This window comes from Oncorhynchus masou, chromosome 15 (assembly GCF_036934945.1).
Source record: "Oncorhynchus masou masou isolate Uvic2021 chromosome 15, UVic_Omas_1.1, whole genome shotgun sequence".
Lineage (NCBI taxonomy): Eukaryota > Metazoa > Chordata > Actinopteri > Salmoniformes > Salmonidae > Oncorhynchus > Oncorhynchus masou.
In genome coordinates, this window is record NC_088226.1 from 45,242,104 (window position 1) to 45,258,259 (window position 16,156).

At 41.1% G+C, this 16,156-nt stretch overlaps 3 protein-coding genes across 6 annotated transcripts in view; 1 reads left to right on the forward strand and 2 right to left on the reverse strand.

Moving 5' to 3' along the window:
- The window catches only part of clocka (clock circadian regulator a), a 63,030-nt gene extending 56,268 nt beyond the window's left edge, over positions 1-6,762 (forward strand). For all 3 annotated transcript variants that reach the window (XM_064989390.1, XM_064989392.1, XM_064989391.1), the window contains one exon: positions 67-6,762. In XM_064989390.1, the coding sequence (XP_064845462.1) occupies positions 67-342 (276 nt within the window). In that variant the 3' untranslated portion in view covers positions 343-6,762. The remainder of the gene's footprint in view (positions 1-66) is intronic.
- Positions 6,763-6,914: 152 nt separating this feature from the next.
- On the reverse strand, positions 6,915-11,826 carry tmem165 (transmembrane protein 165). Of its 2 annotated transcripts, none has more exons than XM_064989396.1 (6): positions 11,439-11,826; positions 9,091-9,319; positions 8,767-8,882; positions 8,467-8,649; positions 8,071-8,176; positions 6,915-7,754 (listed from the first exon to the last, which is right to left on the reverse strand). In XM_064989396.1, the coding sequence occupies exons 1-6, from the start codon at positions 11,583-11,585 to the stop codon at positions 7,678-7,680; spliced, it is 858 nt and encodes a 285-aa protein (XP_064845468.1). In that variant the 5' UTR covers positions 11,586-11,826; the 3' UTR covers positions 6,915-7,677. The 2 variants fall into 2 exon arrangements, with proteins under 2 accessions (XP_064845468.1, XP_064845466.1); XM_064989394.1 differs by having other exon boundaries at positions 8,767-8,942; positions 11,439-11,824.
- A 643-nt stretch (positions 11,827-12,469) lies between these two features.
- srd5a3 (steroid 5 alpha-reductase 3) lies at positions 12,470-15,718 on the reverse strand. The gene is made up of 5 exons (XM_064989393.1): positions 15,454-15,718; positions 15,069-15,223; positions 14,745-14,936; positions 13,698-13,829; positions 12,470-12,803 (listed from the first exon to the last, which is right to left on the reverse strand). The coding sequence occupies exons 1-5, from the start codon at positions 15,672-15,674 to the stop codon at positions 12,544-12,546; spliced, it is 960 nt and encodes a 319-aa protein (XP_064845465.1). The 5' UTR covers positions 15,675-15,718; the 3' UTR covers positions 12,470-12,543.
- Positions 15,719-16,156: the final 438 nt, after the last annotated feature.

Sequence of the window (16,156 nt, forward strand, 5' to 3'; positions counted from 1 at the left end):
GCACCGTCTGTAGAGGTAGATCAACTACTTTTCCCTCCCACCCACCTCTCTGTTCTCCATCTCTAGGGCCCTCGGCTGCTCCATGGAAACCAGTCCACTCAGTTGATCCTGCAGGCGGCGTTCCCGCTGCAGCATCAAGGCGCTTTCACCACCACGCAACTGCAGCAGCAGCAGCAACAACAACAACAGTTACAACAGCAACATCAGCAGCAACAGCAACAGCTCCAGCAGCAGCAACAACAACAGCAACAGCAACTCCAACAACAGCAGCAACAGGAGCAGCAGCTGGCCTCTCACAGGGCAGGTAGCATGTCAGGTCGCTCCAGCACACAGCCCCAGTAACCTGGCAACAGCCAATTAGACATGTGGACTGAACCAATACAAGGTCTGTGTGTTTGTGTGAGGGGGTGAAGAGTTATAGTGGATGGATCAATAGAACTTGGGAACGATTGGCGCTTCAGAGAGAAAACAATGCTGTGCTGACAGTGAGCACAAGGTCGCTCTGCCTCACGGCCATTCTCAGAACTCTTACCTCACAGAGACCTCCACTCTGTCCAGGTCCCCTCACCACGGTGGCAGGAAGAGGAAACCCTGGTCCCGCCAGTGTTTGTCCCCTCCCCTGTCCTCGTCTTGTGTGTTCAGTGTGTGCTCCGGTCACCCTCACAGGATTAATTTATGCAGGATGATCCAGTCGACACACTGGAGCTTCAATCCAGGCTTCAAAGAAGTCCTACGGAACAGACAGCAAACAGATTCCTTGTGTGTATTGTTTTTCCTCCTATTTTTGTTTTTCATGTGAAAGTAATTATGGGTCAGAAAATATTTTTAAGAATGTCATGTGGATTGTACTTTTATTGTACAGAACACATGTAAAATAATATGTAAATATATGGACAAAAAGATAACTAATATTTTATATGATGCATGAAATGAAAAGCGTAGTCTGTTATTTGTAGCTTTGAATATATATATTTTTATCTAGTACTCTATGAAAGAAAGCAAACCTAACACGCTTAATGGCAGATCTTTTCACAGACTTCCTTCTTCTCAGGGGGGAGCCTGCTTAGCGGACACCGCTGATGCTGCTCGTCATGTCACAGTTTGTTTCATCCTCTTCCTCACTTTCAATGTCTTGGTAAAGGAAAAAAAATGTTTTAAAGTTACAATATTTTTTTAGAATATACATTGTGGTCCAAAGCAACATGTTGAGGACTCTAAATAGACACAATACTAGTCAAAACAATATTTTAAATAGTTAATAAAGCAAAGACCCAAAGTTGACCAAATAGACTTTAAATGCATCCTATGGAAACCCTATGAGTTCATTCTTTACTCGGCCATAATGCCTCATGCCAAAAGCATTTTTTTGTTTATTCAAACCTGTGGCATTATGACTGTTTTAAGGAGTGGTCACATAACACTCATAGTGATGCATGAATAGTACCTCTAGATACAGGCTATACTAGGGCCAAGTCATAATGCTTTACAATACTGTAGTTATTTTAGCCCCGAAGGCTTAATGTGTAGAAAATATAAGTATTCTCATAGAAAAAGTATCTATTCAATGCCGTTTTAAATGGTCAAAAACACTACCTTAAACTAAGAAATGCAATATACGCTTGTGATTTTTCCGCACAATATCATATATTAGCTCTGTTAGAAATTGTATGAATACTGAATTATTTTAGTGTCTGTTCTATGAATGAAATGCATCCCCTTATGTCCATACTTTCTCCTGTCACTTACAACCAACAACTACAGCATGTTTATGACCTTGATCTCCAATGAAGCTTTTTCTGGGTCAGAACAAACAAATGATTGATATTTGTCCTCTTTAGAGGAGAAATTAATGAAGGTAGATCTCATCAAATAGGTGTTAGGACAAAATGCCACCAGCGATTGTGGCGTTCCGAGTTCATCTTCATGTGTTCGTGAAGTAATCTTGTATGTTTGTCTGAAGCCAGTGACGTAGGTATTACACTGTGGGGGGATATGGTCTTAATCAAGACGTTAAACTGCTAATCTGACCTACTGGGGTCATTCATTAAAGTAAACGTATAGCACTTATTGAAACTCTGGCTACTGACGACTCTAACATTAAGAACCCCCTACAGACAGTACTCTTCACTTCTTCTCAGTTGTTCGATTGCGAGAAGACAAACTACACTACTGGAAATGTTTCCTAAGGCTAGGCCCAGTCCAGACAAGAACAGAGAAAATGCTGAGGCTATTTGATCCTAGAACGCAAATGACCTCTGAAACAAGTGAAACTGGTGTATGTTGGACCTGCCAAAAGAATGGATTGAAACAATTATCATACGGTTAACAGATGTTGTCTATTTGAAGTTTTTCTTCTCCTGCTGCTCTGCTCCTCCTGTCAGGCAGTACATATCACCATGTAACTGTGTTGTAAGGCTATAAGGTGATGGTTATATTGTCGTGCCATGGCAAATTTAAAACAACTGTTGTTGAGTGGGGTCCTATGGATTGGTTGTACTATATGTTGCCATATTAACTTCCATAGTGGATTTCCAGGTTTCTATGGTGAATGTTGTCAAGTGAGGTTCTTGGGGATTGAGCCTCTGGTTTTCCCAGTTGCTTGTTTGTTGTCAGGGGCTTCTGCAGAATGGCACTTTAGTAGTAGTCGTTATGAATCTTCACTTACAGTAGAATGATCAGGGAGCAGGTCAGCTAATTTCATCTCTATAAAAAATGGATTATATACTGAACAAAAATATAAACGCAACATTTCAGGAACGGTGTCCCTTCCATGGGACGGTTGAGCTAACATAGGCTAATGTGATTAGCATGAGGTTGTAAGTAACATTTCCCAGGACATAGACATATCTGATATTGGCTGAAAGCTTAAATTCTTCTTAATCTAACTGCACTGTCCAATTTACAGTAGCTATTACAGTGAATGAATACCATGCTATTGTTTGAGGTGAGTGCACAATTTTGAACATGAAAAGTTATAAATAAACAAATAAGGCACATTTGGGCAGTCTTGATACAAACTTTTTAACAGAAATACAATGGTTCATTGGATCAGTCTAAAACTTTGCACATAGACTGATGCCATCTAGTGGCCAAAATCTAAATTCCACCTGGGCTGAAATAATACATGATGGTCTTTCTCTTGCATTTCAAAGATGATGGTACAAAAAAAATACAAAATAACTTTTTTTTTCTTTGTATTATCTTTTAACAGATCTATTGTGTTATATTCTACTACATTCCTTTGACATTTCCATAAACTTCAAAGTGTTTCCTTTCAAATGGTACCAAGAATATGCATATCCTTGCTTCAGGGCCTGAGCTACAGGTAGTTAGATTTGGATATGTCATTTTTGGCGAAAATTGAAAAAAAGGGGCTCATCCTTAAAGTGTTGGTCCCATGTTTCATGAGCTGAAATAAAATATCCCATAAATGTTCTATACGCACAAAAGCTTCTCTCTCAAATGTTGTGCACAAAGTTGTTTACATCCCTGTTAGTGAGCATTTGTTCTTAGCCAAGATAGTCCATCCATGTGACATGTGACACATCAAGAAGCTGATTAAATAGCATGATCATTACACAGTTACAATAAAAGGCCACTCTAAAATATGCAGTTTTTTCACACAACACAATGCCACAGATGTCTCAAGATTTGAGGGAGTGTGCAATTGGCATGCTGACTGCAGGAATGTTCACCAGAGCTGTTTCCAGAGAATTGAATGTTCATTTCTCTACCATAAGCCGACTCCAATGTTGTTTTAGAGAATTTGGCAGTATGTCCAACCGGCCTCACAACCTCAGATCACGCCAGCCCAGGACCTCCACATCCAACTTCTTTATCTGCGGGATCATCTGAGACCAGCCACCCGGACAGCTGATGAAACTGTGGGTTTGTACAACCGAAGAAATTCTGCACAAACTGTCAGAAACCTTTTCAGGGAAGCTCATCTGCGCGCTCGTCATCCCTACCAGGGTCTTGACCTGACTGCAGTTCGGCGTCGTAACTGACTTCAGTGAGCAAATGCTTACTTTCGTTGGCTACTGGGACGCTGGGGAAACGTCATGTGGGCGAGCGGTTTGCTGACGTCAATGTTGTGAACAGTGCCCATGGTGGAGGTGGGGTTATGGTTATGGGCAAGCATAATCTATGGACAATGAACACGATTGCATTTTATCGATGGTAATTGAAATGCACAGAGATACCGTGACGAGATCCTGTGGCCCATTAACGTGCCATTCATCCACCGCCATAATCTCATGTTTCAGCATGATAATATATAGCCCCATGTCGCAAGGATCTGTACACAATTCCTGGAAGCTGAAGATATCTCAGTTCTTCCATGGACTACATACTCACCAGTCATGTCACCCATTGAGCATTTTTGGGAGGCTCTGGATCGACGTGTACGACATGTTCCAGTTCCCACCAATATCCAGCAACTTCACATAGCCTTTGAAGAGAGAAATGGGACAATATTCCACAGGCCACAATCAACAGCCTGGTCAACTCTATGTGAAGGAGTTGCGTGGTGGTGTATGAGGCAAATGGTGGTCACACCAGATACTGACTGGTTTTCTGATCCACACCCCTCCCTTTTTAAGGTATCTGTGACCAACAGATGCATATCTGCATTCCCAGTCATGTGAAAACCATAGATTAGGGCCTAGTGAATTTATTTCAATTGACTGATTTCCTTGAATGAACTGTAACTCAGTAAAATCTGTGAAATTGTTGCATTTATATTTTTGTTCAGTGTAGAATAATTAATATTCTTGATCGTTTGCTATCTTTTAGTTGAGAAGGATTGTGTGACACCTGCATTAAGTTTCACTTTTTTTATTGGTGGAAGTTGACAAATAACATATTTTCTATCAAACCTCTGGTATCACAGCATAACATTGTAGAACATCTGGGCCTTCTAGGGGTCATTTCCTGCTCTGGTCTCTCACAGGGCTGGTTGGTCTATTCCATGTTCATGTTGCAGTACCTCATGGCAAAACTGTCCCAAGCCTGCTAGTCTCTGCTTATTAAAATTCACGCTTAGTGTGAATGGTGGTCCCTGTTGCTAGGCTATTGGTGGTGCATTGCCCTATACAGTACAACAAGGCTGGTACTTCTTATAACCTCAAAGTTATTGTATTGCTAGTAATGCATATTGACACAGATTATTCAACAAGTTGTATAGAAACGGTATATGTGGCTCTTACTTAATAGTTGGTTGGTCACTGATTTTATGCTGTTTTTTTTATTAACACAAATTAAAGTTGCTCCATCTAGTGATAAACCTTTTCAGGTACCATCAGTGGGTCAGGCAGTGCAATACTTGAATGAATGTAATTTAATATCGAACACCAACATAGCTGTGTAAAAACTGGTATGCATAAAGAAATTAATAACCAAGTGTTTCAACAGAACACACACCTCAGATTTTAAGATTATTTTTCTATGGCCAAGCTTGACCTCAAAGGATAGCTATAGTAGATATTGTCATACACTGTAATATTCTGCTATCATGGTGTAGAAAGGGAAAGCAAAATAGAAAATAAATCTACCTAATGATTTACCTCAAATGAGAAAGGAATTAAACAAACTGTGACATGCGTAAGAACTATTGATCTAATTTCCCCAAAACAGGATCGGCTACTTTGAGCTCCTTGATAAGGACTCACGAGCTCATGGTTATGCATTGAAATGTTGAAAGGAAGCCTTATTTAATAGCATATACTGTATGCCCCCCCTCCATGTAATTGGTTGCAATTGCCAAATAAATCTTATGAATTCTCTCAATGTGATTTGAGAGGAATGCTATATTAATATATTGGATAATCTCTAGGATGACCACATTGATGTTCCTTTTTCACATGTTTACCAGAAGTATCAAAGTAGGGATCTCCTATGTTGTATCTCAAAAGGCATATATACAAGGTAATTCAACCCAGACTATATGCTAGATGTGGGAAAGATGTTTTTAATGCCCAATGTAGAGGGTGGTGAATCATGTTTAATGTTCTGTCATTCTGATGTACACGCTAGAAGTTCTGAATGTTTATCAGTGTTCTATCATTTAATCTTTGTGTGGCGTTCTTTGCAGTACACTTGTTTGGCTCATGAAATTAATCTGTTCAGTACAATTTCCAAAAAACATCTAGAACTGGAAAATGGTTTATCTTGGCACTATTGCACAATTGAGTCCTAACCTAGGGCAGTGTTCCACTTTTTACATCAGTTCTTGACGCATAATTACATTTAACCATAGATTTAGAACAAGTAGAATGGACAGTTTGTAGTTAAATGCATATCTCAGCATTTTATTCAAGCAATGAATTCCACAACCTCTGTCTAGTTCTGTGACATCAGTTGAACTCAAAGTTCGAACACATCGATCGTTGAGGGTGCTCAGAAATCAGTGGAATGGACCAATATGATATTGATATTTGTTTGGGAGTTTCATCCCTTGGACCCCGGAGTAGACTTAAAGGAAAATGCATTTTAATGTCCGTTCTACCCCTTCTATTTCAATGGTGCTAACCATGCTCTGCAGCATAGGTAAATTAGGTTGTGTGATAAACCCTGAGACATTCTGAAGGCATTTTGCATTTTAATGGTGCTGTAATATCACTAAGGAGTTTGCTGCTATAAATTAATTTCTAGAGCCAGATCATTCCTACATAAACTAAACATAATGGAACCTTTTAAAGCAAGCAGTGCTGCTTGCGCCCCTTATTACATTTTAAAATGAATAAAATGTTTTTAATTGAGAAATCCCTCGTTTTGGACATTCACTTGTGATGGACAAACCAGAAGGCAGGCGTCAATTGCTTCTCGCAATTTTCGGCAATCACTCATATCCAGGATAACTTAATCATTGCATAAAATGTAGGGGCTAGACAATAATTTATAAGGTAAGAAACCAGTCTTGGCATGACAGGTTTTATTGAGTATTTACATTAATCAGGCTAACAATGAAGTGAATATCGCAAACAGCGTACATGTACACGCTTGGTCGGTCATCACAGGGTACAACTTGTCAAATATTGACATTTCCCTGTGCACTTTAAAAAAGTATAGTGTCTACAGTACTTCAGCTAAAAAAATAAAAGTTAACAATACCAATCTCTCTGCTCAAAAGTTGTAAATAAATACCAACCACTTTCAGGAAAGGTGTAGTAGACAATGGCTCAGGTCTCGAAACATGGCAGTGAAGCTATGAAGTATTTTGTTCCATGATTTCTTCAACTGTAGGCCTCACACAACCTCTTCATAAACCGTTGGGATTTCCCTGAAGTCAGCATTCAACAACACTGAGCTCACGCTGAAGAGGGGAGGAGAGATTCCATGCACTCAGTCAATGAATGAGCTGCTCTTAAATCATAATATAATAACCCGAGGATGGGGAACGAATTAATAAAACAGAACCAAGCTCAGTACTGACAGGCCTGAGGGAGAGGTAAGTCTTGTCCCGTGTGTAAGACAGGATTCAGAACGGTGAGGGATCACAGACTCAGTAAGACAAGAGGGCAACATTCACACAGACACACTCACCCATTAGAGTCCCATTATAGAATATTCTCCATATCTCACCTACACCATGAGTACAGTACAACTGTCATACACACAGAGTCAAGAGTACAGCCTCTCCAAATACACATAGTTGAGCTTTATATGTATGTACTCCAATCAGATTCCAGCATCTGGCTTGACGACGAGGGCAGAGAATGCAAAGGCCAGGAACATTATCCCACCAACGATTGTAACTGAGGAGGAGAAAACAGAGGTCCATAACACAATGCCAATGACTACTAGCTACATTCATTACAGTATAGGCCAGGGCTCTCCAACCCTGTTCCTTGAGAGCTACCCTTCTGTAGGATCTCGCTCCAACCCCAGTTGTAACTTCTGATTAATCAAATCAACCTGCTAATTATTAGTCAGATGCGCTCGATTAGGTTTGAAGTGAAAACCTACAGGACGGTATCTCTCCAGGAACAAGGTTGGAGAGCCCTGGTGTAGGCTATGACCACAATCAGGAACACATTTTTTTTATTATTCAAGTGAGGAAAAATATATTACCAGTTCTGACAGAGATCTTCTGTGCAATCATCCTTCCTCCAACCACAGCCAGTCCTGTGCACAGACAGTGTCCCAGAGTACCACCCACTGCCACTCCAAAAGGATCCTGAGACAGAGCATTTGTTTATGATACGTTTATAAGCCTCTCACAGAACCAACAAGTATCACAGTGCAGTAGAAATAAATGCACAACAATAATTCCTTTTGAGTATATTACACGTACACAGCAACCCTATATCCTGATCTTAATCATGAACTCTGACTTTAGATCCACAATGAATGCTTTCCAGCCACATCTCAGCATTTTAGCTTGAGATCAGTGTAACGTTTGCCAGCATGTGCCATTTTTACTAGGCAAGCAGACTCAGACTCCATAGTGGGTCTGTCAGGACTCACCTCCCGGGCAGCCAAGATGATGGTGGTCAGCTGAGAGCGGTCTCCCCACTCTGCAAGGAAGGTGAGGGTGAAGGCCTGGATGAACACAGGCGAGATTAAGCTGTGCCATCTCCCCTGAGGATGGCTTGACCCTGAGCCCAACTCCACATCTGAAGCCCCATTCACCAGCTTAGACCGCTGGAGCTATAGGAAATAGGAATACAAACCAAACAATGAAACCCTAGACCAAGAGTTGCAGCAGGGTAATATGAAAATTCCTAACATGCAAATGTAGGTGTGGGCAGTGTGTGTTTTACAGACCTCCTCATCCTTCTTTTTAATCTCAGCCTGCACCTCCTCCAGCTCCTCCTGACCCTCGTCTGGACTCATTTTCAGCCCCTCTCTCAGCATGCGAACACCAAAGATGGCAAACAGAGCTGTGGACACATAGTATGTGTAGATCCTGGGGATGATGGTGGTGGCATAGCCAAACATCACTGAGAAAACATAAGAGGGACTTAGTAGGATAAAGGACGGACTGTACAGAACCAAATACTCAGGGGGACATTCAGACACACCCAGGATGGATCCGCACCTCCACTAATTGGGATACATGAACAAAATCCCAACAACCCATCCACCAACCTGAAAGGCAGGTCATAATGCCAAGCGCTAGCATTGCCCCTAACAGCACAGTGAGGCGGTTGTAGCGCATAGCCATGATGGCAGCGATGAAGAAAGTCTTGTCTCCCAGCTCAGAGACAATGATGACAGAGATGGCAGCAACAAAGGCATGGATGAAGCCCAGGTCACCAGATTTGCTGGAATCATTTTCACTGATCTCTGGGCCAATAGCATGAGCAGTTGGTGTTTTCTGTTGAAGGGGAAACAAATATCAGTTCAGTTCCACAACAGGTTAGCCATGGAAACCATGTTTTAATTTGTTTTTTTTTGTACACATACAGTACTAGTCAAAGGTTCTTTTTTTTCCTTCTTTTTTTTTTTTTTTTTACAATTTTCTACATTGTAGAATAATAGTGAAGACATCAAAACTATGAAATAACACACATGGAATCATGTAGTAACCAAAAAAGTGTTAAAACAAATCTAAATATATCTTCAAAGTAGCCACCCTTTGCCTTGAAAGCTTTGCACAATTTGGCACTCTCTCAACCAGCTTCACCTGGAATACTTTTCCAACAGTCTTGAAGGAGTTCCCACATATGCTGAGAATTTGTTGGCTGCTATCCCTTCACTCTGCAGTCCAACTCATCCCAAACCATCTCAATTGAGTTGAGGTCAGGTGATTGTGGAAGCCAGGTCATCTGATGCAGCACTCGAACACTCTCCTTCTTGGTCAAATAGCCCTTATGCAGCCTGGAGGTGTGTTGGGTCATTGTCCTGTTGAAAAACAAATGATAGTCCCACTAAGCGCAAACCAGCTGGGATGGCGTATCGCTGCAGTGGTAGCCATGCTGGGTAAGTGTGCCTTGAATTCTAAATAACTCACAGACAATGTCACCAGCAAAGCACCACCTCCTCCATATTCACGGTGGGAACCACACATGCAGAGATAATCCGTTCACCTACTCTGCGTCTCAAAGACACAGCGGTTGGAACCAAAAATCACAAATTTGGACTCCTCAAACCAAACTAATGTTCATTGCTCGTGTCTTCTTATCGGTGTCCTTTAGTAGTGGTGTTGTTGCAGAAATTCAACCATGAAGGCCTGATTCACGCAGTCTCCTCTGAACAATTGATGTTGAGATGTGTCTGTTACTTGAACTCTGAAGCATTTATTTGGGCTGCAATTTTTGAGGCTGGTAACTAATGAACTTCTCCTCTGCAGCAGAGGTAAGCATTTCGCTACACTCGCATTAACATCTGCTAACCATGTGTATGTGACAAATAAAATTTGATTAGATTTGAGTCTTCCTTTCCTGTGGCGGTCCTCATGAGAGCCTTTTTACAATTATTTTTTTATTTAACTAGGCAAGTCAGTTAAGAACAAATACTTATTTACAATGACGGTCTAGGAACAGTGGGTTAAACGACAGATTTTTACCTTGTTAGCTTGGGGATTTGGGCCAGCAACCTTCCGGTTACTGGCCCAACGCTCTAACCACTAGGCTAACTTGCCTCCCCAACCTGCCACACTTGAAAACGTTCAAAGTTCTTACATTTTTCCAGATTGACTAACCTTCATGTCTTAAAGTAATGATGTACTGTCATTTCTCTTTGCATATTTCAGCTGTTCTTGCCATAATATGGACTTGGTCTTTTACCAAATAGGGCTATCTTCTGTATACCACACCGAACTTGTCACAACACAACTGATTGGCTCAAATGCATTACGGAAAGACATTACACAAATTCACTTTTAACAAGGCACAAATGTTAATTGAAATGCATCATGACTACCTCATGAAGCTGGTTGAGAGAATACCAAGCTGTCATCAATGCAAAGGGTGGCTACTTTGAATAATCTAAAATATTTTTATTTGTTTAATACTTTTTTGGTTACTAGAAGATTCCATGTGTGTTATTTCATAGTTAATGTCTTTACTATTAATCTACAATGTAGAAAATAGTAAAAATAAACTAAAACCCTGGAATGAGTAGGTGTGTCAAAACGTTTGACTGATACTGTATATTGGAAAGTGTACAGCCTGTCTCATTGAAGCAGGTAGTCAAAGTCACGTAGACTAGGGGTATAATACAACTTGGTAGTTATTAGAGTTCAACTTCCAGACTAGGGCTAGTGACGACCAGGACAATAACCCGGCTAACCATGTTTTCCACCTATGGCATGTCCCCAAAGCATGAACCAAGAAAGAGGTCAAAGTAACCGAGTGAAATAGATACTGGTGGTGACTTTACACATCATCTTGCTCTGGCTATGCGAACGTAACGACGCTCGCTAGTTAGCATTATTAGCTATGTGGAATGTTTTCGAGTTGCTAGTTAAGATAGCAAGCTAACTAGTTAACTACCTCTTGTTGCGGTTGTTCTTGGACTGGTTTGTGTTCCTCCTGCATCCCAGAAACTCCAGCTGACAACACCGCGACAACCAGGGGCAGCAGGACACACATCACACTTATGTTAGCCCTTCCATTCCTTCCGCCGGCCAGTAGATACATTTTAACAAAGGGAAGCAAGCAGATTGTGTTAAAATGCTGATAAAGGCAGTTTACATAAGCGTATGGGTTAAATGATAAAAATCACTGCCCCTGACTGCGTAAATCACTCGATATAATTAGCTAGACGTACACTACATAGCTAGTTGGTGTTGGTAGAAAAGCTTGCCGATTGAACCATTGAGGATATAACCATTTCTGCTTTGGATAGAACTCATACGGGATTTTTAAATTGTGAACATGCTACCTGAAAGACAGTAAACCACTAATGTGATTGGATCGCTAAAAGGAGGACGCGTATGTAATCTGCTAATTTAACTTCTGTGCAGTACTGTCATTGGCTACTTCAACTGCCAATTTGTAGATGTCATGGAAAATATCAGAGACTTGCAAATGCCAACCAATAGTGGGAGGGAAGAAAATGCAGCGAGAGCAAGAGGCTCTATGAAACTATACTATATAGTAGCTACACTTTAATGTAGAGTAATACAAGTGGTCAAATAAAAGCAATTCAAATACTGTGATCATTTAAAAAATGCTGGAAGACTTTTCTAAATATTGATGTCATTACTGCAATTTTAAGTTGGAGCCAATCTCAGGATATGGACACCGAAATGGACACCAATGCCATTCATTATCTAGTGGAGCTGCTGCTGTCAGTCACAGCATAAACTGGGCTAGGGCCTGGCGTAAACCCTGCACCTTAATTAAGTCACCTTAAGTACGGAAGCCAAGGCACTCCCTTATCAGTCCTTGCCAATGTACACAAACGATTTCTGCTCCTAACAGTGTCCTTATCAATCTTATCCTGTGAATTTGTTTAATCTTTAAATCTATTATATATATATATATAAAAAATAGATATTCAATGCAATCATTTCAACAAACAAAGTATTTAGATTTATTTTTCTGGAAAATTAAGTTGTACAAAATAAATCACATTATTCATATCAGGCATCAGTTACAATAAATAAGGGAGGAATGCTTTGCGATGCTGTGGGTAAGACTGAAACTTGCTTGTGTAAAACTCATGACAGAGCTGGGCAGCCAGCGCCTGGTTGAAGAGCACATAGAGGACAACGAGCCACCAGGTGAGAGCGTGACTTCCAGACACAATCCCCAGAGACACATAGATCAGCAGCTCAGCTAAGTAATGAGGACAGGAGACCAGCTCAAACCAGCCTCCACTGGGAACCCTGTGGGCTAGAGTCTCCACTGTCCCTGCAAAAGAGGAGAACAAAACACAAGACAAAATGTATACAAATTATACAAAACATATTCATGAGGGGAAGCTAAAAAGATGTTAACCAAATGAGTCCCACTGTATCACTGGCACATTTTGGACTTCTAACCCCTTTTAAACAGTGTGTTTGAGCTAGAGACTACTGGGTTTTACCATTGGATTCATCTATTTCTTCTGCATCCGTAGTCCGTAATTAACCGGGGCTGAGATAGAGCAGTGTTTGTGAGACAAGGGTGGATTCCAAAGGGGCCCGGGGCCGGGGCCTTTATACAAAAACATATACAGAGTCCGAATGGTTTGAGCTACAAAACTATTAAAAGCTTTCCATGAAAAGTTGAGACTCTCACAAACACGCACATGTTTTGCTCTATGATGCTCACAAGCCACACAAGAGTCGTTAGAATGTATGATGTTCTTCTACTAAGATCATAGGAAATCCCAGGACATAGTGTCTATACTGTAATAAGCTCACATAGTTGCTGTCAGAAACATCACACAGTTGTCACTGACAATTTGGATATTCATTTCCCAGTGAACTAACCATTTCTGTACATACAGCGTTCATTAAAAATTAAAATCAGGTTTTTGCTTTGGGTGGCCTTGTTTTTTTTAATTGACGTTTGTCAATACAACTCGTGAATGCAAATGATTGTGTCAAAGTGTTGTGTGCTACTTGTAGCCCTCGTTGTCCTGAAAAGAAAATGGTAAAAGACTTAATTGTGAGGATAAATATAAGGCATGGACAAAAAAAGCAGATTTGTGCTGGGGTCTCGGGACTGATAGGGGTAATGTGATCAAACATTTACTTGCCGAGTGTCCTCTCGGAGTCATTTTGAGCTAATAATTGAGACACCTGATCTGCATGACCTCACCTGATCCTCCAGTGCGCAGTCTGGCCAGCAAGACCAGGGAGCGGTGCTGCAGCAGAGAGGCCCAGGAGAAGAGTACAGCTCCAGCCACATAGTACCACCTCAGCTGGGAGAGCAATGGGAAAGCAGGGCTCCCTACCAAAACAACACCATCAGTCTGGCATCAACACATAACAAATATCACAATTACATATAATACACTGAATATATATATATACGCAACATGCAACAATTTCACCAATTTTACTGAGTTACAGTTCATTTAAGGAAATCAGTTAATTGAAATAAATTAATTACACCCTAATCTATAGATTTCACATGACTGGGCAGAGGCGCAGCCATGGGTGGGCATGGGAGGGCATAGGCCCACCCATTGGTGAGCCTGACACACCCACTGGGAGCCAGATCCAGCCAATCAGAATGATTTTTTCTCCCACAAAAGCACTTTATTACAGACAGATATACTCCTCCGTTTCATCTGCTGTCCGGGTGGCTGGTCTCAGACAATCTGCAGGTAAAGAAGCTGGATGTGGAGGTCCTGGGCTGGCATGGTTACATGTGGCCTGCAGTTGCGAGGCTGTTTGGACATTCTGTCAAATTCTCTAAAACAACGTTGGAGGCGGCTTATGGTAGAGAAATTAACATTCAATTCTCTGGCAACAGCTCTGGTGGACATTCCTGTAGTCAGCATGCCAATTGCATGCTCCCTCAAAACTTGAGACATCTGTGGCACTGCACATTTTAGAGTTGCCTTTTATTGTCCCCAGCACAATGTGAACATGCTGTTCAATCTGCTTCTTGATATACCACACCCTTCTGGTGGATGGATTATCTTGGCAAATGAGGAATGCTCACTCACAGGGATGTAAACACATTGGTGTACACAATTTGAGAGAAATAAGCTTTTTGTGCATATGGAACATTTCTGAGATATTTTATTTCAGCTCATGAAACATGGGACCAACACTTTACATGTTGCGTTTATATTTTTGTTCGGTAAAGATCATCAAGCAGTATGTGAATTGTGAAGCAATACAATACAAAGCTCACCTCCTTCAATTATCAAAGAATCCGAGCACAGCACTGTCAGCCCCAGTAAAATGTAGTAGGCCAAGCCAAATATATACTGAACAATGTGAATGACCCCATCAGAGAACACGCTGACCAAGTGGCACTCCAGTAGTCGTCTAAGAGAATGAACCCATAACAGGACCTGCACCAGCACAGCTGACACCTGTGGAACTAAAGTAAACATGAGTCAGTGTTCTACAGGCACATACAACCTAATATGATGAGTTGGTCTTACCAGGTGCCAACACAGCAAATTAAAACAAATGAGGTAACCATAAAATATCCCAAATCTGGAAAAGTTACCTTGCCTGACTGCCACTGGTCCACCAGTAGTCAGGAATCCCAATATGTCAGTCAACCATGATGGGAATTTCTGGCCCCATACAATCATGTTAAGTGACAGGACAATAAGAAAACCATTCCAGCCAACAGATATTGCATAGAAGTGCCAGAACCATCTACAAAGAAGAGGTTTAATTAAAATCAGTGGCCTACGGTCAGTCAAGTGTCATAATCATCAATCGGTGCTCTAGTCTTGCAAAACCATTCGAAATCTGGACTTCCGATCAGCTGTTACATTACGTTGTGCTGATAAACGTCCACCCAATAAAGAAAATATATGGAAGTGGGTAATTTAAAATATAGTTGAAATATGTTTTCCCATTTCCTCAAAAGGGCCGAGCATTACCTTTTTGGGATATCAAAAACACGCAGCCAGTGGTCTCGTTTCAGTGGCCCCTTGGTTTTACCGTATCGGATTAGATCCTGGAATAATATATACAGTTTTGAATGCTCACATCCAGTCGGCAGGTACCGTGAGAGTCTGTGGACACAAAAAGCTAAAAGAAAGCATAAAGCCAAGGATAACCACAGGAAATCAATAACACAAAATCCTAAAAGTGTTAGCATTGTTCGGTCAGGCACTCAAAAACCTCCGTCTGGAAACACCAATGGAGCATTCAAGTTCCGATGCACAACTGCTGCAAAGGGACTAGTCTCGATAACTCGACCCGTAACCCGAAACTTGACAACGTTGCCTAGGGTCGGGGTTTGAAGATTACACAGGGACAGTCGTGTATTAGTTAGTTCATCAGATAAATAACCACCATACTGTATGATGCATTACGGATATAACTGATCCAATCAATAGATGATTAAAAAAACACAACGATTCATTAATGTGCTGTTGATGTTACAGGTGTAAACAGCAGGTGGCAGCAAGAGTTTGGCCAGAAGACCTCTGAAAATGTATTTCTTTTACGGTCTCTGCCTCTGACAGCCTCTGACTTGACTGTTCGAGCCACTGCCTGAGAAAAAAGCTCAGAAAAATCCACAATGCAAAATATCCAAACTGTCATTGACTCAACCTTAGTGTCATCCAGTGGCTGAGG